The sequence below is a fragment of the Clarias gariepinus genome, chromosome 10, assembly GCF_024256425.1.
Source record: "Clarias gariepinus isolate MV-2021 ecotype Netherlands chromosome 10, CGAR_prim_01v2, whole genome shotgun sequence".
Lineage (NCBI taxonomy): Eukaryota > Metazoa > Chordata > Actinopteri > Siluriformes > Clariidae > Clarias > Clarias gariepinus.
In genome coordinates this window covers 11,983,245-12,010,236 of record NC_071109.1, presented here as the reverse complement: position 1 = coordinate 12,010,236, position 26,992 = coordinate 11,983,245, and the positions used below count along the sequence as shown (strand labels likewise).

The 26,992-nt window shown below is 38.5% G+C and overlaps 3 protein-coding genes across 8 annotated transcripts in view; all 3 read right to left on the bottom strand.

Annotated features, from left to right (window-relative positions):
- The window catches only part of atrx (ATRX chromatin remodeler), a 45,403-nt gene extending 42,315 nt beyond the window's left edge, over positions 1-3,088 (bottom strand). For 2 of the 4 annotated variants that reach the window (XM_053505428.1, XM_053505429.1), the window contains exons 1-2: positions 2,929-3,088; positions 795-895 (exon numbers count right to left, since the gene is read on the bottom strand). In XM_053505428.1, the coding sequence (XP_053361403.1) occupies positions 795-895; positions 2,929-2,948 (121 nt within the window). In that variant the 5' untranslated portion in view covers positions 2,949-3,088. Of the gene's footprint in view, positions 1-794; positions 896-2,088; positions 2,265-2,928 lie in introns of those variants that run through there. The other 2 variants (XM_053505430.1, XM_053505431.1) reach the window with 2 other exon arrangements.
- Positions 3,089-3,667: 579 nt separating this feature from the next.
- On the bottom strand, positions 3,668-13,603 carry nup62l (nucleoporin 62 like). 3 transcript variants are annotated; one of them, XM_053506519.1, is made up of 13 exons: positions 13,538-13,603; positions 10,974-11,385; positions 10,582-10,838; positions 9,520-9,594; positions 9,308-9,421; positions 9,057-9,176; positions 8,289-8,409; positions 7,741-7,885; positions 6,268-6,317; positions 6,034-6,168; positions 5,165-5,276; positions 3,925-3,991; positions 3,668-3,842 (listed from the first exon to the last, which is right to left on the bottom strand). In XM_053506519.1, exons 2-13 carry the CDS (start codon positions 11,357-11,359, stop codon positions 3,751-3,753), a joined length of 1,674 nt encoding a protein of 557 aa, XP_053362494.1. In that variant the 5' UTR covers positions 11,360-11,385; positions 13,538-13,603; the 3' UTR covers positions 3,668-3,750. The 3 variants fall into 3 exon arrangements, with proteins under 3 accessions (XP_053362494.1, XP_053362495.1, XP_053362496.1); XM_053506520.1 differs by having other exon boundaries at positions 8,289-8,406; XM_053506521.1 differs by having other exon boundaries at positions 10,582-10,835.
- Positions 13,604-16,164: 2,561 nt separating this feature from the next.
- cnga2a (cyclic nucleotide gated channel subunit alpha 2a) lies at positions 16,165-24,232 on the bottom strand. The gene is made up of 7 exons (XM_053506278.1): positions 24,202-24,232; positions 22,254-22,358; positions 21,999-22,109; positions 20,762-20,932; positions 20,110-20,217; positions 19,714-19,820; positions 16,165-17,585 (listed from the first exon to the last, which is right to left on the bottom strand). The coding sequence occupies exons 2-7, from the start codon at positions 22,355-22,357 to the stop codon at positions 16,165-16,167; spliced, it is 2,022 nt and encodes a 673-aa protein (XP_053362253.1). The 5' UTR covers position 22,358; positions 24,202-24,232.
- Positions 24,233-26,992: the final 2,760 nt, after the last annotated feature.

Below are 26,992 nucleotides of genomic sequence, written 5' to 3'. Positions count from 1 at the left end.
TGTTTGAGCTATTAAAGTAGTTCCTGGGAGGCCGGCATTTCAGATCTAGACCAGGCAGTCTGATCCAACATATTGCGAAAACCTTCTACCTTGATAATACCCAAGCACTAGAGAAATGGTGGAATATAAGTGTAGCGGGGGATTACATAGAAAATTTAAGGGAATTTTTACTTTAATAACTGCATACCATAAGTCCAAAAGACCCAGTTTGAGTTGAAAACCCTCCCCATATAAAACAGCAGTTTAATGTATATACATTATGATGATTGATGTATTATTTTTACTTTCTTCCCCCACTGTACATGCAGTGTAGGAGATGTAAACAAAAGCAACTTAAGAGAACAAAATATTCTGTGATTGAATGGATCATGAATTTAAACAAGAGTTTAATAAAACAAAAGAAAACTGCTCAGTCAGCTGCTGAATAAAGATGAGGTTAAAACGCTTCTCAAATGCTTTGTGAGAATCCACCCAGGTTATAATTAATCATACAAGGCTTATTTCTCCCCACCTCATCACTTTTCAAGACATAATTATGCCCATCTTATTTACGGTTCATTATTCCTACAGTAAAATGTGGAAGGTTGTGAATTATGGCAGTGTTTTAACCTATTGTTTAAGTGGTTCCAAGAGGACACGTTCTCGTTATGGGAAGCTAAACAATACTTTCCATCCATGCGATGTCCTGACATGCACACAGAAGTATAAAACGCCATGCACACCAGCGTTCCAAAGCAAACATGCAATCTAAACAACACCTTCAACCACTAGTAACTGGTACTGGTAACTCCTACCACTGGAGATTTCATTAACTTGAGATGCAGCGGGTTCTTCCTCTGGACAATGATCCAAGTATTCATGGAGTTTTGTCACCAAAGCAGTCAGCTTACTGGGTCTAAGTGATAAAGATAAAAAATGTCAATGTTAAAATATATTCATTAAAATAATATTACAAGGAAAAAAACTAAACCAATTACACAGTTAAGCATGTTTTATGTATGGTAAAATGTATGGTAAATAAATAATGCTGATAGCCATGAAACACTTTTTTTTAAGGAGGCCATTCAAAAAATGGTTAAGATTTTTAAGCTAAACATTTATTATGTAATTAAATGTAAATAATAGTTCCAACAACACACTATGTTATACACTACTAAATGTTTATTTTAAAAACTTGCTGACAAAAAAAAAGTCATTATATTTACCGATTTTTATATTCTTATTACCAGTTTTAAAACATACATGTTTAAAAGTCACTTTTTAATTTGAAAGTCTTAAGTTGCCTTACAAACGCACACTGCACCTATTAGTGATAGACCTAGCACATACAGTACCTCAGGGAGGAACCACAAAGAGCATCTCTCGCTATGCATACACACAGCTCGGGCTCGATCCCAAATAGAAGACTATTACCTTCACAAGTGCCCTACAATAGAAAATGACAGAAACCGGCATTGACGCCCTACATAGTGCACTTCCTCTGGTAAGAGCAAGTATATGGAACTCAGCAGTCAGTTCGACAGTTAGTAGCAGTTAATTAATTAAAGGCTGAATAGAACTAGTCGGTTAATAAAATATATATATAAAACAACATGACTTTAAACACCGAACAACTATTTTTTGTTTGTTGTCCGTGTTAAACCGGTTATATGGACTGGGCAGGGTTTTAGCACTATGCTAATCACGGAATGGAAAAAATAGCTATCATTAGGTAGCAGGATAATTCTGTAGAACGTATTCGTGGCAGTCAAATAAGGCTTCACGTGTTAGGACAAAAGCGGTTATTGAATTTACAAGAAGGTGGGATTTAGGAAAAATAAGTCCTTAGTGTTGGTTAAAATGGACTTCGTGGGAAGGCCTTTTTCTCCCGGCAAGAAGTCGGCGCACGCACGCGCGACACGCATTAATCCTGTTTCTGACCGGATGTGCGCGAGACCCTGATGTATAACGTGCGGAAAAGTCGAAGTCTGTCACGGTCTTATAACATGCGGTGCCTTAAAATGCACCGAGGGTGCATGTAACGTTAGTCTCTCTCTTTCACACACTTTTTCCCTCTAGCTCTCTCTAACCCCCTCCCCACACACGCACCTGCAAGAAGAATTCTCACCCCTGCTGAAACAATTCAAAATTTCCCTCCGTGATCCGGCTCGGTTTTTGACGTGTGTGTGTGTGTGTGTGTACACTCGCGCTGCTCGGCTCCCTAAGACAGCCCGGTAACACCACTGGATCTCCACGGCAGAGAGCCGAGCACACAAAGCAAGAGCGCCATCTTGCCGGATGACTCCGGCGCGCTAAAATGGCGCAGGCTGCGCTAATCAGGGCGCTGGACACCAAGCACTCCGGTCTCACCCGGTGTAGAAGCGATTTTATAAAACAAATGGAAATAATAAATAAGAATATACATAAATGTATATATGTGTTTGCGGTAAAACAGCTCCTCGTCTCATTATTATTAATGCGATGAGCGACATCATTATCATCCTATAACAGGGACGAGTAGCGGATCCACCGGCTGCCCTGACACAAACACTTCATGATACTGTTTAATTTATAATTGAGCCAGTCAAGATAATTTTTTTTATATAAACAGTTCGTCTTCACGCTTTGTTAATAATAATAATAAATGGGAACCAAAATTAATGACACCGGCGCCACTCCAGAATGTTTATGTATTTATATTCATATATAACGTTATGGAAGTTACCATAGCACCGCACTTCCTAAAACATTGAAAAAGACGTGACACACTCATCGGTGTATTCCCCAAACTGTGTTTAAACGCACAGATATCATACACACTCTCCGAGTGCGCGTGTCGGGCCTAACTCTGTGCATTAGCACCGGTTTCTGACCACAGTCTAGTCTTACACCGACACACACACACACCAAACCGAAAGCAGGAGCACCCGCACCTGTGTGCGTACATACCTGCCACTTTCGGTGCTCATTTCCTTAGAATAAAGATCACGCAAGATCTCCTCATCTCCGGAGACAAGCAAATGATATTCGCTTCTGCCGTAAAAAGGTGAAAGAAGGAAAAAAAAACCCGTAGCTACCCAGTGAAATCAAACAAAGCAAGGCGCCATGTTTTCCGACAGGACGAGACGCGCTGATTGGCTCGCGCCGCTCAAACCAGGAAGTGAATCCTATTGGCTGGACAATAACAGCGACGCAACGCGGTGCTCGCGACTCGACCCCGAATAGCGCCGAGCTACACATCCACCTCAGTGTAGTGAGCGAGCGAGCGAGCGAGCAGGGGCCCTAAAGAATAAAACGGTTTGTGCGTTTCATAAAGTATGGAAATGACTTTAACCTACACTATATATAATGGCACCAACTATTTACTTTTTTTGGTCCGAGTTCTTATTTATGGCCTCCATCTTTACTTTACAAAAATAGGGGGAGTAGTGCTAAGTGGCCCTGCAACTCCAGGATCAAGGGTTTAATTCCTATGTATGTAGAGTTTGCATGTTCTCCTTATGTTGGGTGGGTTTCCTCAGAGTCCAAAGACATCCAGATTAGTTTAAGTGAAGTCTCCAGTGTTGGCTCCAGATCCCCCAATAACACTTTATACATAACATATGATAACAAAATATATATATATATATATATATACACACATACACACACACACACACACACATATATACACATACTATATGCAAAGTAAGAAGTACACATTTTTATTTAAACAGAATTAACAAAAACAATAGGGTTCATTTACAATACACTGTCATGTTTTATTGTCAATCACTGAAAACTTAGACGAAAACTTTTCTCCTGCTCCTTACTGCGGCTCTCGCACAGTTTGGACACCTCTTCCACACGCCTCTGGAGCAAAACTGCGCATTGAAAATAGACATTAGGCAACACCAAACACAGCTTTTTACAATATACGCTTCAAAAGCACAGAAAATATCTGACCAGAGTTTTGCTCGACCCACTGCAGGGAGTCCATATGTGCGTTGAGGATTTTGCAGATCTGCTGGAGCTGAAATGGTAAGAATCGAGTCAGAAGACAGTGGAACACTAACGTTAAAGTAGACTATACTAACCATAATGAAGATTACATTAAATAAGAATACAAAATTAAATTTTCCCATTCAAGGATTAAAAAATTACATTGTGTGAAACTGAAGTAACAATTTATATTGAAAGCATAAAAGCTAAAAACTAACTTGATCAAAAGAGGAAATTCAACCCAACCACCACACACTACATTGAAGTGAGAAGTTTTTTAAAAATATCTATTCCTGTATATATACACAAATGAATGCCCCCTTTCTAAGAATTACAGAAGATGCGGTCAAAAGAAGGCATGCATGTCTGACCCTGCAATTGCTGGTGGGTTTTTGTTTAGTTGTTAGGTCCCGAGCTTTAGTTAAACTTCAGAATAAGGAAAGAAGTAATCTCAGTAACCTTCACCTTTATGGTGCCCAATGGTCTGGAATGTAAATTTTATACAGAACACTCTAAACTCTCTACTCAAAATTGTGCAAAAAGCCAAAACACACCAAATGAGCAGAGGCTCCTCAGGCTCAAACACCTTGCTGAAGATAAAGCAATTCACATGGCCACCCTTTACAACCGTGCGGCGCAGAAAAGCATTTCAGAAACCTTGAGGGGGTAAACTACAATTCAGAAGCCTACAACAGGTCCCACACCCGTCAGACTCACATTCATATTCTTGCATATCTTGAATGCAGACTGGGATGGGAGTGAAACGTGAATGTGGTTTTCTGCTGTTGTAGGCTATCCAGCTAAAGGTTTAATGCACTGTATTTTCGGGTGGAATGTAGGACTAGTAGGGTCTTTCAAAACCTTTTTTTTTAAAAATCACAAAACATTTCTATATTAAATAGCTTGGACTGCATGTAACAAGGCTGTGCCACAGACAATGGCAAGCAACAATGAAGGAGGAAGTGGCTAGATTCTATGAATATGCAATTGGGAAATCTGGCCAACCCTACAAACACCTGTCCCTGGTGCTTGGTAAAAATCCACATATAGCTATAGGATGTATTAAAAAAATGAGCTAACATCCCTGCTTACATGTTCAATCACCTTCCTCCAGTGACAATGTTCAGTCCGAACATATTCAGAGGAATAACAGCTATAAAGGTGTTTTATATGGTATAGAATAAGTGATCAGTAAAATAAATACCGGGTCACTTGTGTCAGCCATCCCGTTGGATGTATTGAGATGCTCAATGATCTCCTTCAGATCTTGGGACATTCTCTTTAGCTGAGCATCAACATTTTCTGCCAGTTTATACCTTTAAAAGACAAGCATTTAAAAAAGCAGCACAGGATTGAGTACATTTATATGCAACATAATTAGTTTATTGTTAACATCTTACAAGCTTACTGAATAAAAGAATTCTTAAACTCACTACTCAAAAATGGTAATCATTAAATTATTTGCTTTACTAACAATATTGTGGGTAGTAATTTTCATTATTAGGAATAATAAATGTCATTCACTCTTCTATATCAAAGAGGATAGTGTGATGAATGATGCATTTCTATTATAACCAGCATCGGATTTTTTCTGTGGTCTGTACTGCATATGCGATTTTCTGTGCGATCGGACTAGACAGGCTAGCCTTTGGTCCCTGAGGTCAAGGGGTGAGCCTTGAATGTATGAACATGATGTCAATATAATGCTGCTGTCTACATGATTATAATGTTATGGCTAATTGACGTACTTCAAGAACATTGGATTTATTTTTAGTAAAACTAACATTTCCTGCCCTCTGATCTCTACTAGACGAGATGTTGCTGAAACAAAATAGTAAATTTGAAGACAAAGTCGTGCTTCCGTTGATTATAACGTTTATCAACCTGTAAAACATTTCAGCCACAATTGATTTCTAGCAATATTCAGCCTAATCTGTACATGTAAACACATTCAGATTGACCTTTCCAAAAAAGTAAAGTTTTTTTTAAACATGACATCTTGTGCCTCATTTTCATTTGCATGCAAAGAAATGCAAAGCATTACAAGGATTTGGAAATCAAAAATTTGTTTACGTTCTCTCCCGCTCCTCATCGGCATTCTGCATATAGATGGTTCCACTTTGCTCTTTCACCGACTCCTCCAAGGGAGTGAGAAGATCCTCCAGCTCTTTTTGCTGAGACAGAATGAAGTCTAACTCCTGATCCAGCCTGAAGAAAGAACAGAAATCACACAAGACCTTTAGACGTTAATTAATTGTCTCTAAATATGCTGTAATGGATCACATATGCCAACTCTGGCAATCTTACCTTCTTTGGTCCAGTTTAACCTTCTCCATATCCTTGTGCAGGGATGTAATCTAAAACAACACAAATCATGAGAAAAGCATACTCTTCAATTAAAATATTTTGTACCAAAAATATAACATTTTAACAAATAACACTTTTTTTGACTTTATAACTTTAAAGCAGAAATTGGAGTGCGCTTATATACAGGGTGTTACTGTAACCACCACATGCTCAGGGTTAAAGCTGCCGCCCATCTGTTTAAATTAAGATACACAGACACAAGTAATTGCTCACATGCACACTTGCAGTGCCGTGAGTCAAACTCTCATTATAATTCCTGCATGATTTGCTGAGAAGATTTTCTTCTAATAAAGATGAAGCACAATCATTTAAAAACAAAGAGAAAAAAAAAAGCAATTAAGCCTCATTTATCAATCTTTTAGTTAAATGTTTTCAAATACAAGTTGAACACAACCCAAGCCAAACTAAAATGGTTTAAACAAATTTTCCTTGTACACAAGTGTATGCTGATCTCCCTTAAAGTGCCAAGCACGTTCTTGATGCAGCTCATTTGCATTTGTCATTTAAAAAAAAGAAAGAAAGAAAAACAATGAACATGCTCGGATGAACACTAATGGCAAAAAAAAAACAGACGGGAACATTATTTTGACTGGGAATCATCTTAGAGGGCACAGGCTCAAAAGTAGAGCAGAAGTGGAAAATATTTTGGCTTGCTTCTAAGCCAATGAAATATTTTTGTAATAGCACCTGACTAGGTCAAAATCCAGAGACAAAACAGCTTGGAAAACGGAACTGACTTCTGAAATAGCTCCAAGACAAATCATACTAATCTTAAAACATCTTAAGCAAGCATTAAATCTTACATAAGCTGTAAAATACCAATAAAAAGAAAAGGTCTCATACAATAAAAAGAAAAAAAATAATAGTTTCTCTCAAATTATTAAGTTAATAAAGTTTTAAATTAACTTTTAGTAAAACAGCACTGCCAAATACATGAAGTTCTACATACTGCAGAGATCAAAGATGTGCATCACTGATAATGTGTTTCCTTAAAATACTGAGAGAAAAAGAAAAAACTGCATCTACCCTTTTCTGTGGCTAAACATTTGGGTGAGTGAACACAGTTACGTGACTTCTGACTTGTTAGATGGAGTGGGAATTGGGAATGGGAGTGGGAATGATTTTTGGATACATACCATGTAACGTATAAAGTTCACACCCACAGTGTATATATGCACACTCTGCTGCACTGACCGGCTCAAACATTACTAAAACTGAAATAACGGGGAAAGGTTGTTTATAAACCATGGTTTATATTGGAGATTTTACTACATTGACATTATATCAACTGTCAGTTAATGGGAGAGGAAAATAAAATGGTTTTGGCATATTTTTAGGTGATAACTCAGAGGTGTGCTGCTGTTGTCCAATGTGGAGCTTTCACATTAGTCAGTTTTTAGTATCTCAAACTACCTTTTCTCCATTCTCCACCAGCATACGGTCCCAGGCGTTAACCTGGGTGGCTTGCTGCAAGAAGTCTCTCTCTTGGTCCTCCAGCTCTGAGCTCCACTTGTTGATTAAGGACTCGAGCTGGGCATATGACATCACTGGTGCAGCACTGAGTAGACGGTTTGTCAAATAATTAAGAAGCAAAGAACAAAAAATAAATAAAATTAACATATCAGAACAAATGCTTTCAGCCAAAACATACTATCGGTGCTGATTTAATTTTTGTTAATGTTGTACATATAAAACAGAAAATGTGTCTGCCAAAAAAGCTACTTCTAAGGTTTATGCAACATAGAAATGACCAATCTAACTTCACTAAAAATTTCGAGTTTTGGAGAGATGATTTTATATGTGCCCCCAAAATGGCATGTCAAATTTATGTTGCAATGTCTTAACAATCCTAGGTGAGACATGTTTTAGCACCAATACCATGTTTTGGCCATTTAGAATGCACACCATCATAACACCCCATAGATATCAGTCATTACTTCATGTTAGGGTATATACCTCACCTGGCAATAACTGTAGCAGCGGACACGGCTATAGAAGTGGCTGGTGCAGCAGAGACAGCAGGTTTTAAGGCCAGGGAAAAACTTGTGGTGGCAGCTGTGGGAAGAGCAGCAGCTACTGCTGCTGGGGTAAAATAAAAGAGAGGGAAAATTAGGTTCTCTTTAATTGGTTTGTCTTATTTAATTTCAAATTGAAACCATGTATAATTTCCTGCATTATTAAAAAAAACACATCTATAATTTATCAAAATGAAGCCAACAATGAATTGTGTGTATTGTTTTAGGCTAACTCCTGTCAACTTCACTTGTACATTATATTACATTAATGTCAGAACCTGGGTATTGCTGCTAATTACTGTTTACCCACATATAAATGAAAAAACACTGGTTCGGCTTAAATTGCTAATGAACCTGAGTTTTATATTATACATCAGACTGGGTAGAGATGGACAAATTTTAATGAGGCACATTGCAGATGAATATATATAACCGATTCTGTGCCAGGTTATATATATTCATCTGCGATGTGCCTCATTAAAATTTGTCCAGGTGCACACGCTTATAAGTAGTGCAACAGAAACACATTTTTATGGTGTTATATTATTAAAAATTTATTAAAAAGTAAATTAAAAAGTGACCAAATTAGTACAAAATCCATTTATTACACACTCTTACACCAGGCTCGAAGATTGTGTAGATAAGTAAGCAAGCTATTGGTGCAGTAACAGGTTTATCAGTGCTAAAGCTAAACAGCTAGATCATAAGCATTACCTGTGGTCGCAGCGATGGTCGTGGTGGTGGCGGCAGCAGTAGCTAGTGGTTTGAGCGTCAGGCCGGTGGAGGAGGTAGCCGCAGAGGATGCTGCTGGTAGGGCACTTGGTATGGCACCCACTGACAGAAGGAGATTAAAAAATAATAGGAATTGTTCTAGGTGTTAAATTAATAACTGATGCACGCTCTCATATTCTTGGACATTGTTAAAAAAATAATAAAATAATTATTAATTCAGAATACGGACTTACAGCAGAAGCCTGTGGAACCAGGAGGGGGAATAGGGGAGGCAAACAGAGAAGATACAGCGGCAGGCTGGCAAGGAGCAGCAGCAGCAGCAACAGTACTGGCAGGAGTCGGAGTAGCTGGAAGATCCAGGAAGAAAATTAAACCTCAGACTGCAAAACTTCTTTCCTTATCTTCTATAGTGCTTTGTAACATTATAATTTCAATGTGTGCCCACCTGCAGGCTTGATCCCAAAGTTGAACCCTGTAGGGGAGGCTCCAAAACCTGTAGCACCAGCTGCCAGACTGAGACCTTCAAGTTGCAGGAAAAACAATCACTGATTCGTTTTAACATTAACAAAAAAACTAACATTAGTGACATCCCCTAATGAGCTTAGGTTTCTTTTTTTTAGTTCTAGATCTTACTGTATGACTTTTCTATCAAGTACCATCAGCTTCATTTAAAACACTGCATTTAATAGAATATTACTTATAAGAATGTTTACTAACAAAAATGCCAACACCTTCACCCACTTCACAAACGTTTTTTTGCAGTCTGTCAGGGTGCATTATCCAGCCAAATGAGGCCACTGCCATTAAATAATGCCATTACCATAAAGGCATGTACCATGAAGGCATCTTTTGGTAGGCGTACGTGTCACAGTGCCTCCGCCAGCTTGCCTTCTTCCCATAGTGCATCCTCATGTGACTAATTCACAAACACACACATACTTGTCCACATAATGTGAAAAAAGCATGATTTATCAGACCAGGCCACCTTCTTGGATTGCTCCAAGGTCCAGTTCTGGAGCTCAAGTAACCATTGTAAAAGCATTTCGCAATGTACAGAGATCAGCACATGTATCAAATGCTCATATCCTTACACTCGCCCATATTTCTAGCTTTTTACATCATTCAACCCTGAGAACAGACTGTTCTCTTTCTGCCTATTACAGGTGTCATCCTATAATAGGCATAACGTGTAGGTAATGCAACTTACTGGAAAACTAAGTGCCATAATAATGAAATAATGTGTTATATGTCATAGTGTTATGTCTGACTGGTATATATATATTTTGCCATGATGCTTCTCAAGATTTGTTAATTGCTGTGTTTTTTTTCCCGTATAATGCTTTTTTACTCATAGGGCTTAATAACAGCAGCTGGTAAACTAAGTTGATGATAAACTCACTGAACAATGTGTATGTTTTTGCTTGTACAGCTTGCGGTAAAAGTTAGCTGATTACATTTCTAGGTCAATAGAGATTTCTTAATTGACAGCACATAGTATGTGAATTACCTGTGCTTTGTGCTCCCAGTGAAAAGGAAGGAGTGCTCTGTGCTGAAGTTGCAGCAGGAGCCTGAATCTTGGCCCCGGGAAAGCTGAATCCTACCGTAGACTGCTGGGTTGGAGCTGCAGGCTGAGTTGCAACGGCTCCGAATGTGAAGCCTGCACCACTTGAGGACGTGGTGGATGTCATCAGGCCTGCTAAGGTAGCTGTTGTAGCAGCCGGCTGAGAGGCTGGAGTCAGGCCAAGACTTAGTTTTGAAGCGCTGCTGAAAAGAAATACAAAATTAAATCTATTGTAAATAAAAATATCATCTTAAAACTAGGTCAAAACCTACCTCATAGATAAAAGGTTGATATGGTGTGCCTAAGTAAGTTCACATCTAGTTCAGTAGAAATCTTACCTAAAATTAAAGCCCCCACCAGCAGTGCTGTTCTGTGATGCTGCCCCAAAGCTGAATCCACCTTGTGAAGCTCCAGTGCTCGTCGTGCTCTGTGCGAGAAGCCCTGCGATCTGAGACGTTCCCGCTGGAACCTGAGACTGCTGCTGCTGCTGCTGCTGTTGTTGTAGTTGAAGTTGTTGCTGCTGCTGCGACTGCTGTTGTTGTTGTTGTTGTTGTTGTTGTTGTTGTTGCGCAGGCGGTGCTCCAAATGTGAATCCTCCTCCTCCTGGGGCCGGATTGCTCGTCTGCAGGGAGAAGTTGGGGGCTGCGCTGACTGACGCTGTGGTTTTAGGGGCTCCGAAGGTAAACCCGCCCCCACTAGTAGTTTGTCCAAAGCTAAACGACATGGTTTCTTTCTCAAAGCCCTTAAACACTGAAATAAAACATAGACAAAAAAATCATTAAGGAAATTATTTTACTCATACAGCTCTACAGTGACAAACTGCTGCCTGTCCTCATGCAATACATAAGGAATACACAACAACAAGGTGCACTGTTACAGGAAAAGCATCAACGATTATTAAATATTGAGCTTTTAATATTTAAATAAAGTATCTTCTCTTTTATCACAGAAATTTGACATTAGTGATTTATTAACAACTACCACATTTGTGTTTTGTCCTTTTATTTTGTGCAGAAACTTACTGACTTTTACAAACATGAGATCTTCTGTAAATGTGAATTTTCAACAAATCAAACAAATATTGTATTTTTCTTTTGTTTAATAACAACTAGTAAGTTACTTAATCTGTTTACTATTAGGTGTGCATACTAGAGATGAGGGGGTTTGATTTATGTATAATTTACGTATCACCACACTAGACTACAAAATAATTTAAAATTATTTAATACATCTATATTAAAGATGCACCAGTCGATCAGCCAGTTGACGGGAATTGGCTAGCTTTTAGCTTGATCAGCCAGGACTGATCGCATTGGAAATCTGAACCAATTCTGTGCCGAGTGGGCAAGCTAGAGTAGTACGATAGAGATGCATTTTTATGGCTTTACATTATCAAAAATTAAAAGATTAAAAGCCTCTGAGCTTTGAGTAAGATTAGTCTTACATATTACACAATCACACTAGTCTCAAAACACCACAAAAAGTGTGTTAGAAGCTAGGGATGGAAATCACCAGTCACCACCCGATATATCATTACAATAGTTCGGTAGTGAGTCAATTAATATTGCAATTCTGAAGGTTTCCTGTTTTAATAAATACCCTGATACAATATAATTTTATTTTTTATTTAATTACAATTCTAAACAGACTTCACACATAATTTACACATCCACAGAGGATGCTGTGCTGCAACATCTTAACATCTCAAATGCGAACAAACATAAATTACAAATAAATTGTTTTTACACACATATATATATATATATATATATATATATATATATATGCTGTTGGAGTACAAGAATCGCCAAACAGACACAAAAAATAAATAAATAAATAAATAAAAAAAATCACAATACATCACTGAATTGACCTCGTATCTCTATTCGAACCCCCTGAAGCTGTGCATTTGGCATTCAGGCCGATAAAACGTCAGCTTATTTATAATCCTATAGGTGCTGCGCTAAACTATTCACACACTGGGGTCCTGTGGAGTTAATTATTTGCTAAGACTGTTTATAAAATAATTATGGCACATGACATAACAGATATACATGTTGCTTAGTAAAAATTTAGCTTTTTGTTGAATGTAAGTTGAAGTTAAATGATAAAATTTTGTACGTAGTTTGTATTGTTTAAATGCTACGCTTGCTTTTTTGTGAGAAAACTACTGTTATAAGGAAAAGGCTTCCTTTAATTACTCATATTCAAGTTAGCTGCGAAGCTGTTAAATAAAGCAAAGGTACAAAATCTTCGAGTTATAACTTTTTAGAGATTTAAGGTCCAAAAATTATATTTAAAAAAAATTGAGAAAAAAAGAATGTACTATCGAATCGGGATATTTAAATATTCGCGATATTAATCAATTCGCCTCCTCAGTATCGTGATAATATGGTACCGGGTGGTCACTGGTGATTCTCATCCCTAGTGTATACAGTATATAATTATAACACATTTGATTAATTGGTAAAATTAATCAATCTCACTTATCTCAACAACAATATTCGGGCTTTACAAAGTGTCTGTTAATGAACTTTAATTACACCTCGAATGATAATTACGTCAACCGATACGTTACTATTGTTAAACTAGGTTGTTAAGTAACTTATGTAAATACAGTCGATTCGCCATATAAACTGACCCGTCATGACCGAAGCTCGTTATAACTGCAGGAGAGTTAATTCGCTTTATTAGTGTTTCACTTAGACAGCTAAGTAAAGTCAGTCACGCGCTTGCGAAACTGATAGCTACGTAAGCTAATGTCTGGGTCTCCATAGTTAATTATACATACAAATCTCCCCCGGTCGTTTAATTTACATGTAATTAAAATATTATTGCATAAAAACTAATTTTATACACCTAGATACAATAATAAGCATTAAAAATATGTGACTAAAGTTACCTCAGAATGCGCCACTATTCCCAATACGAGTAGAGCGCGGAAACACCTACGTCAAAACTTCGCGCCGGATGTTAATAAAGGACCCCGAGGGTTACCAGATCTGGCCAAATACCTTGCCTGCTCAAAAACCCAGAGGTTGGGCGAGCCACGTGTGAAATGTTTTAGACGCCTTTGCACGGTCGGAGAATATGCGTTTTACATTTATTCGGTTGTATGCAGATATAGCAGACTTTATTTGATTGATCAGATTTTTTTTCTCTATAAAAGCAACCCTGACTGTAGTTTTATCTGCAGTACTATGAGGTGTGATGTGTGCAAGAGTTCATTCACAGATACTGTACCTGAATGAGCTGCATAATCATTCACATTCATTCTCTATATTGCATCATGTCATGATACCTAGGTGCCACTTCGATTTATGTTGTTATTCTGTACTTTGTATTTTATTATATTATATTTTCCACTTGATTTTGTTACAATTTTAAACCATTAAAAAAGTTCAATGAGTAATTAAATTTACTCCTTACCTTATAACATTAGTTTTCTCACTTAGAAGCCAAGCACAGTGTTTAAACAAATTAATTTTAAATACATGAGTTTTTTTTTTTTTTTTTTTTTTTTTTTACTGAACCGTACGCATCTCTGTCATCCGCCATTATTCTTATTTCTGAACAAACTTGGCAAAAAAATTCACTCTATCCACACCATATGAAAATGTGTAAATAGTTCAGTTAACCGTCTTTGGAAATATAACGAAATGGTGATCTCCTTAAACACCTCAAAACCAAGTCTCAAACTCAACTTGAAATTGAGCACATAGGCACGCGTGCATAATGATTGGGTTTGAGACTAATTCGCTCACAGAATTATCCAAAAAAGCCAGATCAGAGGCTTTCAACCCACGATTTTTGATAATGTAGTGCCATAAAAATGTGTTTCTGTTGCATCACTCGGAAGCTTCTGAGTTCGAATCGTTTGTATCTGAGGCTGATCACCGGTCATCCCCAATCAAACTGAAAACCAGCTTCTGGTCACTCTCTCGGGAGGCCTCATGCCTATTCTAGGAGTATCCAATCTATTTAAGGGCACATTTGGTAATGCCAATTAAAGTAATTAGCATGTCTTTGGACTGTGGGGGGAAACCAGAGTACCCAGAGGAAACCCACCAAGCACGGAGTGAACATACAAACCCCACGCAAACATGCCCGAGGCTGGAATCTAGCCCTCGACCCTGGAGGTGCAGGACCACAGTGCTATCCACCATGCCACCATGCTGTACTAATATATAATAATAATAACAACAAAAACAATAAAAATATATATTTTACAAAGATAAACACAGTTGTTGAAATGATGAAGTTTCCTTTCAGGATACATTTACATATTTTGGAAGCCAGCTTAGGTGCCAGTTGTTTGTAACATCAGGAAGTTTTCTGCAGTGTGAAAGTCTCCAACACAGAGACTTCCTTTTTTTCCTTAAATATACTGACTGCGCATGCTGAATGTGCTTTAAAAAGATTTATTTCCATTTATCCAGATTATCACTCCCCTAATACACTGACTGCATTTATACAGCCGAGAGTCAATAACACCACTTACTGTTCACGTTAATCAACAGCATGAAAAAGGTACTGAGCAAGCATTTTGACTCACAGCAACTCTGAGCAACTCAGAGGACCAACACATAAAATGTGCATACTTTTGCATTGTTCTGTTCCTAATCAGTAGAAGTTGGTGATTGGTACATGTACAAATGTACCAATACTTTACATTCATATAATTCATTTTAGACAGAAGTTTGGGGTTGTGCCTAAGAAGTTAAGGGTTGTGCCTAAGGACCCAACATTGATGACCCAGTGTTGGTGGGCTTGAACCCATGACCCTCTGATCAGCAAAACAAAGCTTAATTATTGAAAGTTAAAACCTATACACTTAAAGATATATTCCCAGACATAAATAACCTAAAACAGTACATCAGCCTAAAGGATGTGCCAAAGAATAATTTTATACGTATAGAGTAAAAATACAAAACATTAAAAAGTTGTCAAAAATGTACATAGAAATGTTTAAGAGAATATTTATATTTTAAAGCTCGTATTCACTAGTGATTAATTTAGAGAAACACATTTAAATGATACATAGACAGCTTGCAAATGTACACATTAAACAATGTATATAGCTGAAATGGCAAGTAGGATGAGCTTCACTGTAGTAAAATCTGTTAGACTGCTTGTAGCGCTATGTTGTTTGTTTCATCTCTTTATAAATAAAAAAGTATTTAATTTTACTTTTAATTATAGGAATTCCTGCAAAAAAAGTATGAATTGCAATTTACAGAGACAAATCTGTTATTCCTTTTATGGTCGTGCAAATTTCAAAAGATGATGAATTGCTTTCGGGTAAATAAGCGTACAGAATAAAAAGTGCAGCTTAAGCAAATCAGTGAAGATTTCTAGCCTTTAACATGTAATACACACTTTTATAAACCCAGGAAAGTAAAGTAAACACTATTACTAATATATACTATGTTAACATTGTCTACCATATTTGTTTCTTACATACATGTAGCTGTTCTATGTTTTTTTCATGGCCTCACTTTTTGGCCATGGCCATTGAAGTCATGTTGTTCACAGCTGAATGTTCACCTCACTGTGAGTGCCGTCACCATCGGTAGTGCTCTCGTTGCCATCGGACAGAAATCCACTGCCACAGTGCTGCAACCTGCCCTCCAAGGCAGTAAGCCTCTGTTTGAGCCTCTGCTGCGTGGCTGTGTACTCCCCCAGCAGCCGGGCGAAGCGGGTCTGCAAAGTGTCCAAAGAAACCTCAAGCTGGCCCACTTTCTCCTCCATCTGTTCACTCGTGAGCCCCCCAGGTCCCGTCTCCTCAAGCAGGCCCTCCTTCCGGAGGATCTCCCGGCCCCTCTCCTCCAGCGCCTTCTTGGCGTCAGGGTATTCCATCACAGCTTCCATCAGGTCGTTCTTGGAGAGGCAGAAGAGGTCAGAGTAGCCGATGCTGCGGATGTTGGCTGTGCGACGGTTCCCCATTTTGCTGCCCTTGATGTTCAGGATGCTGATCTCACCAAAACAGCTGCCAGATGTCAAGGTGGCAAATTGAGTTACCCCATCATCAGCTACCACTGCTAACCGACCTTCCTTGATGATGTACATCTCCTTACCAATATCACCCTTACGGCAAATGTAGTCTCCCGGGCTGAAGACCTGAGGACGTAGCTTTAGGACAAGCTCCACCAGCAGGCCTGCTTCACAGTCTTGAAAGATACGCACCTTCTTTAGTGTTTCCAGATGCACGTTGATCGCAATCTCTGCCCGCAGTTTGTTTGGAAGGGTTTTGAGCACTTCCTGCTCATCTACTGTCTTCTTGTTGGTCCATAGATAATCGAACCATTTGATGACTCGAGCCTCCAACTCTTTGCTAACCTTGCGGAACTTCATATAGTGCTTGATGGCGTCGATGCGAGTTTGGAACTCAGCACGTGTGGCGTTCATATTGGATATCATAGAACCTACGTTGCCCACTATTGTGGCAAAGATGAGGACGCCCACTAAAAAGTCAAAGATCACAAAGACGTATTCCTCATCACGTTCCGGAGCAGGCATTTCCCCAATTGTGGTGAGTGTCAGTGTGGACCAGTAGAAGCAGTAGATGTAAACTCTGGTCAGGGCGCCAAACTCCGGATGCGAGATGTTGGGATAGACCCACTGGTCTGTCCCAAAGCCTAAAGACTTAGAGATGGCAAAGTAGATGCAGGCGTTCCAATGGATGATAACCAAGATGTAAAGCACCAGGTTGCCAATGCGAAACATGTTTGGGTAACTAGTCCGAGTCTCGGTGCGGTCAAAGAACTCAAACATGCGAGAAAAGCGCATCAGGCGATTGAAACGCAGCTCAGGCACATGGATACCAGTAGCAATATAGGCCAGATCTGTGGGCAGGATGGACAAGAGGTCTAGCTTAAACTGGAAGGTGTTGACATAACCCTCTTGTAATTTTTTTAGGTCCTTCACTAGAAGACCTTGCTCCAGGAAACCTGCAATGTGGCAAGCATCCATTAAAGTCAGTGTCAGCTGAGAGAAAAATATATTTTTTTGAAGCAGGTAAAGGAAATAAAGCTATTTATTGAAATGTTAACTTATACCACAGCAATGTTTAATGCTTTCTCCTGATTGGTCAGAAAGTTTTGCTTTGTTTTCTGTTGCAGCTACTAATTCCGGTAGGTCATTTTATCAAGGTGATTTAAATTTACAGTCATGTGTAAAAGTTACTGCCCCCTCTTTTTTTATTCTATTCTACACACAACCTCAGACAAACAACAACATATAATGTTTTTACACTGTGCCATTATTTAACAAAAATTAAGCCAAAAAGATAAAAACATGCAGACAATACTAAATACCCCTCCCTGATTCAATGGCTTGTACAGTAGATCCGCCTTTAACAGCAATGACTTAATAAAAATAATACGTTTATAATAATCATTTTAATACAAGTAAATCAATATTAAAAATTTTAAACAATTACCTTAAAGTAATTGTTTCCTGCACGACTTTATCAGTTTCTCACACCAGTGTGGAGGAATTCTGGCCTCATTGCTTTTAGTGATGGGAAGTTTGGATAATTTTATTGACGCGAGTTCTGTAAATCTCAACAAATCTTTTTTAAATCATTGTCAAATGCAGCTAAGAACAAATGCAGCTAAGAACATATTATGATAAAAAGAATGAGCAGCTCACCTCTCATATCTTCTGGTCCGAATTGTTCGTTATTTTCGGTCTATGAGAGTCACGTGACAAACGATTCGGACCAGAAGATTCACGGGAAGAAAAAAGTTCAATTCTGTTTCCCGTGTAATACACTGCATATCGTCTACTGTATGTGAGTCACATGACAAAAGAACGAACGATTCGGACCAAGACTCGTGAAGTAACTACTGTTACTGGTATTGTTATTTCTGTTTCCTGTACATGACCTACAGAGCTACCTATGCGCCCAGTAGAATCGAACAAGTCACTTTCTGAGAGTACTCATTCTTCTGAGTCAAGTAAAGACTTTCATTCATGAATGACCCATCACTAATTACTTCAGTTCATTAAGGTTTTTGGGCATTTGCTTATGCACAGCATTTCAATTGGGTTACGGTCTGGACTTTGACTAAGCCATTCCAAAACCTTTCTTTTGTTCTTTTTTTAGCCATTCTGATATAATGTGTAATGTAATGTGCTGGGACGTTCACTCCTGGCAGGATTGGCAACTGTCTTGAATGCTTTCCACTTGTGAATAATCTTTATCACTGTAGAAAGTTAACCTCGCAACAGTTTGAAATAATTGTATAACCATTTCCAGATTGATATGCAGCAAGCGTTGCTTCTCTAAGACCATTGCATATGTCTTTCCCTTTTACGCTCCAGACCAGAAAACTGCCAAAACTTCAGCTTTTTTTTTTTTTGAGATCTGCAGACCTGCTGATAATCAATTAATCAAGGGCAAATGATTAACAGCACTTTACCCTCTTAAATCCCATGAAAGTAGCAAGGGGGTACTTCCTTATCACCTTTTTTTTCGTTGAATAATTAATGGCACAGGTTTAAATGTTATATGTTGTTGTTCAACTTAGTTTTTTTTGTATAATATTTGTCTAATAATAAAAAACAAGGATCAGATTTTTATTATCTTTTTACACACAAACGTAAGACTGTAAAAGACTGTACACATGAGTTGTGCGACAGATACTCCATGTGTTTGGTGAAATGGGAAGGAGTCTCCAGTGTCAGAACGTTATGAAAGAGTTAAGGCTGATAGTTTAATATCTCTGACAAATTACAATATTCAGGATTGAAGTCTTTGTGGTTTCTTGCTTAATTCTTTTTCATTTCATTAACTTGCGAAACAATAAAGAATGCGTAATTTTTCACAGAAACTTCACATTAAATCTATTCATAATTTGAAAATGTTTTTTATGTGTTGTTTTCTCTTTAATCGCTGTGGTATAAGAGGAATAAAACATTATCAGGATGTGTGATTATTGGAAAACAATCATCCTCGGTGTGTTAATGGCCTCATACCATCTCATGGGGATTGTTTTCTTATAAACAGCACATGCTCTATTTCAAACTAATACAATATTAACAGACATTTGATTGCTGACCAAAGCGTCTGACCTGTTCTCAGCCTCACACAGGTGTCCAGTATATAGACCAGATCAGAGAGGTAATCCAAAACCAGCCACAGAATGTAGTTTTTGGTTTGAAGTTCATCAAAGCAGGCCCTGTGTTTAAAATATGAATGACTAAATTGTGAGCCCCTAGGGGGGGAAAATGTTCCTTTGCGCTGAGCACAATTACAGTTATTTACATAAATCATCATTAAAATAAGAGTCTAAATAAGGCTTTATTAGATTTGCACTCATTAAACTGGTTGATTGTTTATGAAGAAAATAGCTGTTAGAAATGAGTCTGGAAAGCTTTAGAGACATCAGCTAGGCAATGTCTCGATATGAAGCCAATATCATTAATGCAGCTTTCAAGAGAACAAAGAGTCTGCATGGTGCACTTTACCTTGCCACCAGGAGGCACCAGTTGTAGAGTACAGCTGTGGCGATGACAAACAGCCAGCGGTAGTACATGTCATCTGCTGGTGCTAGAATGAACACGTCTGACTTCTTCCTGTTGACGAATTCCCAAAATGCTCTTGAATTTTTTTCCCCCAGAAATGTGAACCATGTCCTATCCAATATTCATTTACAAAGATCAAAGTTGTACCAGTTTAATTTTTTTTCAAGTGTGCACAAGATTATGAGCAGGAGCTCCTGCTGTAATGTTATATAAATAATGCTTAATAGCTAACAATTATCGGGGTGAATCTATTTCATTTTTTTATGGTAATTTATTATTTATGATGTCAAAGTCAATTTGATGCTAAACAATAATTTTACCTAGATGACTTTATTCTACAGTATATATATATATATATAATTGTACTGTACATCAGTCTTTATAAGACTACTATTATATTATATTATATTATATATATATATATATATATATATATATATATATATATATATATATAAAATACACACATACACACATGTGCCATTATCATGTGGCAAACATGCAAATAAATCATTTAGAGCTTTAGTTAATGTTCATATCAAACATCACAATGCAAAATAATACATGGCTTTGAATGCCTGGCTTTGTTTCTCACTTGATTTTGACGCCGGCGTCTTGCGGATCAGGATGATTGCTGCTGATGCGGCTGTGCGTGATCCGAAGCTCGGGCCCCCGGAAACGCTCCAGAAATGAGTCTGGCCTTTCTTCCTCTTCCTGAAGATTCTTATGGGCCCATTCTCGGAGCGTCACCACCATACTCACCAATCTGCCATATATAGACGATTCACTTGTAGCTTTTTGTGTTTGTTTGACCAAGAATGCTTCACACACCCTTTGAATTAACCAAAATACAGTGGAACCTTGGATTGTGAGTAACACGGTTTGTGTTCCGCAAGACGAGCAAAGATTTTTAATAAATTTTGCCTTGAAAAACGAGTAAGTCTTTACGAGTACCAAGTATCATGTATCACGCATGTGCTTCTTGTTTTGACGCAGAGTATCATGTGATCACAACTGAGCCAACAGTTTTTCTCTCTCTTGCGCCGCGGAATTGTGGGAAACTCAAATATAAGAGGAGGAAGGGTTACTGTATAAGACGAGAAGAGGGAGTGGGAAGGGTCTCATTCCTCTCCTCTTACTTTAGCTTCAAACACAAACACACACACACACAGCGCCTGTGCGCATAAATAGAAACGCTGTCTGGGTTGTTTTTTTTTTTTGTTTTTTTTTAAAGGTAAAGTGTATGGAATAAAATCACTGTCAAAAATATTTGTGCGTAAAAAAAAGATTTGTGTGTAATTCTGTCTTTTGTCTGAGTTGGAAGCCAAAATCTATGGCCACGATAGCTTACAGATACGAGATTTTTTGTGTTTGTTACAATACAACTCTGAAATATACGACTTTGACCTCTTACGCCCACGAATGCTGTGTGTTACACCACTGTCAAAAATATGTCATCAAGGCCACATGCACAGGCATTACTATCCGAGGGACGAGGAATCGATTCAGTGCATGCGCCCCGCTTAGACAAAAGACAGAATTACACACAAATAAAAATATATTAAAAATATATATATATTTTTGACAGTGATCTTATTCCATAAAGTGCAGGTAAAATTGTCTTGTTTTTACTTTATATTTTGTATTAATTATTTTTATGTATTTATTTTTTGGGGGCTGTGGAATGAGTAATTTGGGTTTCCATTATTTCTTATGGGGAAATTCGCTTTGGTTTATGAGTGTTTTGAGTCCACTTCCAGAACGAATTATGTTCGTACTCCAAGGTTCCACTGTAAAGTGATATACCTCCTGCTTAAAGGCAGGGCTCTCACCTCGACAGGGCTCCTCTTCCACGGAAAGAGTTCTGAGAGTTTGGGCCACCGTTCTCCAGTATGGCCATCCTCTGTAACTCCGAGGATGTGTCATCACATATAGAATGCCCCCTTTTAAACACAGACATAAAGCCAACAAACAGTAATAAAATGGCAAAAACATCTTGTAGAAATTAGGCCAAGTGGACTTGTGGTATCGCCATTACATAACCATATTTTCAAATGATCCGGATAGAGCAGCCGTTTCGTTCTCACCGACTCAGTATGCTGTCTGCTCTCTCCAAATCGTCCTCCATCGAGGTCTTCACTGAAAGCCTGTGGGCCTTCAAATCCGCCTTCTCATCGAGCTGTTCTGTCATGCTGTAACAGAGCTGCATACTTTAACATCACGTGAGTTCATCACAGAACTTCACTTTGTTCAGGTTAATAACTATTAACAAAAAAGTCAAACACACTAATATTTCATAGGGCTTTCCTTATGCTTCCAGAAGCACTCTTTCACAATTTTTGTCCTGAAATATGGTCGTACCATCAGGGGAAAAAAATGCACTGATCTGATCCCCTGGTCATTTAATACATTCAGGTGATCAGCTGACTTTATTTTATGCCACATAACATTGCTGAGCCGAGACCTGACCATGTAAAGCAACCGCAGTTACAGTCCTATGCAAAAGTTTGGGCACCCCCTGATAAATAACAGATTTTGGTGATTTTTTTTTTATTTATTTAAAAGATGTTAGCATATTCTCTCTTGGTAATGAAAAAAATGCACAATATTTTCAGCTACCATTGATGCATAGTTACTTTTTATGCCATAAATTGAAAAAAAAATATCTAACTATTATTATGGCACTGTGCAAAAGTTTGAGCACCCTAAGAGTTCCAGAGTCTCAGATTAGTTTTCAGACCTTAATCAGCAGGTTAGATCTGATGCATGGCAACAGCTGTCATTAGTAAATGCCAGTTTTAAAGCTTTACAAATACTTTGACTCTTCAAACCTTGTGCACACACTTGCGGACACTTAACAACAATGCGTTCCTCTAAGCAGCTGTGTAAGACTGAAAATGAAAGTTCTTGCTGCCCACAGTGCAGGAGAAGGCTACAAGAAGATAGCAAAGTGTTGTCAGCTTGCATGATGACAGTTCAGGGGAACTGTGGAGGACAAGATGAGATCTGGAAGACCAAGAAAACTCTCGGAGAGAACTGCTCGTATGCTGGTCAGAAAGACGAATCAAGACCCCCATTTGACTGCAAAAAACCTGCAGGAAGATTTAGCAAACTCAGGAGTGGTGGTGCACCGTTCCGCAAGACCTTCATGGAAGAGTTGGCAAAAAAAAATCTCACCTGTGTCCCCATCCTAAAATCCAACGTCAAAAGTACCAAACAGAAAAAAACTGCTGTGGACTGATGAAGTTAAAATAGAACTCTTTGGCCACAATCAGCAAAGGCAGGTTTGGAGGAAAAAGGGAGCAGCATTTTGCCAACTATTAAGCATGGGGGTGGATCTATCATGCTTTGGAGTTGTGTTGCAGCCAGTGGCACAGGAAACATTGCACAGGTGGAGGGTGTGTAAAAAGCTGTAGCTGAAAAGAGGACGGCTTCTACAATCTTTTGCACAGTGCTACAATAATCTTTTTATTTATTTTTGTACAATTTATGCCATAAAAGTAACTATGCATCAATGTTAGCTGAAAATATTGTGCATTTTTTCCATTTCCAAGAGAGACTGTGTTAGCAACTTTTCAATTAAAAAAATCATCAAAATCTGTTATTTATCGAGGGGTGCCTAAACTTTTGCACAAGACTGTATAATAGATAGTCAATCTAGACTCGTCAGTTCGCCAGGTTTTTTTTTATCACTCCAAAGGCCAATCTTTATGCTACCTAAAGATCAAAGCTTTTCTACATTGTTTGCGATTTCTACTGTAAATAATTTTTTTTACAGTGCATGAAGTGTTTAGGTGATCTCTAATTTCTGACCACATTTTTTTCCGGAGTTGTTCACCAATATCAGTTCTTTACCCAATTCTAATAATAGCAATCTCCTTAGTTGCTTTCTTTGCTTGATGCACGCCCTCCTAAAATGGCAGCTTTGCTAATGTTGGGTTGTAAAGATTAAAAGATTTTCCTTTTAAGGAAACAAAATGAACCCTTTAGTAGTTTTTTAAGTCCTTGTATAATAAAAGGAATTCAGTTACTTACCTGTCTTTGTGATCTGTCAAAGGCTTGCTAATCGAACATCAAACAGTTACATTAAAATTTCATCCGTACATCACAGAACAGATCTCGCTGTAAGCGTTTTCTCTGTTGAGTTAAGGTTTTAGATTTGGAGCATTTCGCATTTCTCTCCACGGACGGTCAATAACACTCATAGTTATCTGTAAATCAAACCAGGCTGGGAGGGGAGAGAAAATGGTGTAAACCTGAGTGGGTAGGGGACGTGGAGAATGGAGGGATAAAAGGAGAGACATTACCATACTGCACTTCAGATATCACACACCCCTCTCCATCTCCCAATCACATCCCAGTCCATATTGTGTAAAACTGTCCAATTCCAACATCAGGCCAAATCCATTTTTGATCATTTCACTTCATCTCCTCACAAACACTGAAATGGACAGCGAAAGCTTTCTAAATGTGCCATGCCATAGGGATGACAGTTCCTTTGTGCGAGGCAGCTCATTGTAATTCAGCCAGGCCCTCATCTCTTTGAAGTGTGCTGTTTGCACAGGAGTGGCGCTTATCCAAAAAAGCGCCTGTCTGACACTTGATTGCTCATGTGCCGATTGTGTACCCTCTCTGCAGGATCTGTAAACCGTTTTAGCCACAGCTTGCAATCTTTGCAGTTTTTCAATTCCTTTTGGTTTTGCAAAGAAACCGTCGTCTCTTAAGATGGACATAACGCAAACTCTTATCCTCAGCTCATCAAGCTATGACGAGAGTCACGTAGTCTCAAGTCTCAAGTAGCAGGACAGAGAGATAATATCAGTACAGATGTTCTCCATGGCAAATCCTGCTAATAAGAGGTAAAAAAAAAAAATTATGGAGAATTGCAAGCATAAGCTGTACAAATCTTGGGGTTTTGGTGATTCCTTTTTGTTGGAAAGAATGATTGTACAACATACATACATACATACATCTGCTATAACATTACAATGCAAAACAATATGCCCAGTACTGTGCAGGTTCCAACTTGTGCTGCCAGTAGCTCTGCCCCCTAAGTGCAAGCCTTCACGGGACCTCTCAGGGCACCATGACACTCATGGCAGCAGGACCTTTGGATGCTATGGGTTGTGGGATGGGGCCTCAGTGGATTGGACTTGTTTGTCTGGTGCATCCCAATGGGTTTTCAATTGAACTGGGATCTGAGTAGATTGGCGGCCAGGTTGGCGGGCCCGGGGCTCCTTGCCTGTTCGGCCCCATTAGCAGAGGGCTGTGGTGCACTGGGTGTTCCGGTGTCCTTCTATCATGGCCAGCATTGTCTTTTTTGGGAAGCTGTTGGCATAAATGAGTCTTAGGTGCCCATGGTCCTGTCAGCAGTTTACTGGTATATAATTGATATAAGTGATCGGGGGTCGCCACAGCGAATCATCTGCCTCCATCTAACCCTATCCTCTGCATCCTCTTCTCCCACACCAACTAACTTCATGTCCTCTCTCACTGCATCCATAAATCTCCTCTTTGGTCTTCCTCTAGACCTCAGCACTACCTCCTTCTACCGATATATTCACAATCTCTCCCCTGAACATGTCTAACGCACCTTAATCTAGCCTCTCTGACTTTACCCCCAAAACATCTAACATGGTTTGTCCCTCTGATGGACTCGTACTTGATCCTATCCATCCATGTCACTCCAAGGGGAGAACCTCAACATCTTCAGCTCTGCCTCCTGTCTTTTGTCTTCTCGCTCATACGCTTTTATCACATAACACACCCAACACTTTTCTCCGCCCGTTCTAACCTGCCTGCACACGCCTCTTCACCTCCTTTTCACACTTTCTGTGGCTTTGGACCGTTGACCCTAAGTCCTTAAAGATCTGCACCTTCTTTACAGTACCTCTAATGCTATTTAGAAATCTACTTAACTTGCCAAAGCCCTAGGCTTCTCAGCTTCTTGTCAGTGATCATGATTGACTACATCTGACTGGCTTCCCAGTGCCAACACAAAAAGAGATTTGACACCACTCATTTACAGGAAAGTCTAAAGAATCAATAGAAAATGATGGAAAGGTGTATGAAATGTAAGAGAATGTGGATAAATTAAAATAACTGAATTGTGTTTTGCTACCAGTAGAGGTTGGATAGAGTTGGATAAGTGAAATTTTATAAGATGAGTAAAGATTAGATAAGATGGGTGTTTATTAATTCCAAAGCAAATTTAGGATATGCTAAAGTTCTTCTGCAGAAACTCAAATCTTCAGCTTGATGGTCGAGACTTGGGTGTGTCAACAGTACTGTAACCTCAAACACACATCAAAGCTGGTTGTGGAATGGGTAAAGTTAGCCAACTTCAAGCTTTTGTAGCCTCAACCCTATAAAAATATTTTTGGAAAGTTTTTAAAAGTTAGGTCTGCGCCAAGAAACCAACAAGTATAACTGAACACTACCAGGAGGAGCTTAAATATGCAATCGAAATTCTTGAATTGATTACATAAAACAATCAATTTACATGTGTGCACCAAATTCTTGGGACTATTCTTCTATTAAAGATAAAGTTTTAAAAATATATATTGAAAGACCAATGAGTCTACTACAGGTAAACTTCTGCAAGTGATAACAGGAACTCCGATGTTTCATACCATAAAATGTAATTATATGTGGATAAAATATAATTCATTAAGGAGTAAATTTTTAATTTTGGTTGCTGGAAAATGGCTGTTGCAAAAACACTTTGGCATTCATACATATTCTACTTAAAATGCAAGATCACAGGCACATGTCCTAAATGGTTGAAAAGAAAATATGTGAAGCAGCAGACAGGATCAGATTGTAA

Coding starts and splice junctions, on each gene's coding strand:
- nup62l (XM_053506519.1), bottom strand. CDS start 11,359: ATGTCGTTTAGCTTTGGACAAACTACTAGTGGGGGCGGGTTTACCTTC. Junction 9,422..9,519: donor CTTTGGGATCAAGCCTGCAG/GTGGGCACACAT, acceptor TGGATCTTCCAG/CTACTCCGACTCCTGCCAGT. Junction 7,886..8,288: donor GCTGCTACAGTTATTGCCAG/GTGAGGTATATA, acceptor CCGTCTACTCAG/TGCTGCACCAGTGATGTCAT.
- cnga2a (XM_053506278.1), bottom strand. CDS start 22,357: ATGACAGAACAGCTCGATGAGAAGGCGGATTTGAAGGCCCACAGGCTT. Junction 20,933..21,998: donor GGAAGAGGAGCCCTGTCGAG/GTGAGAGCCCTG, acceptor TATATATGGCAG/ATTGGTGAGTATGGTGGTGA. Junction 20,218..20,761: donor GACGCCGGCGTCAAAATCAA/GTGAGAAACAAA, acceptor ATTCGTCAACAG/GAAGAAGTCAGACGTGTTCA.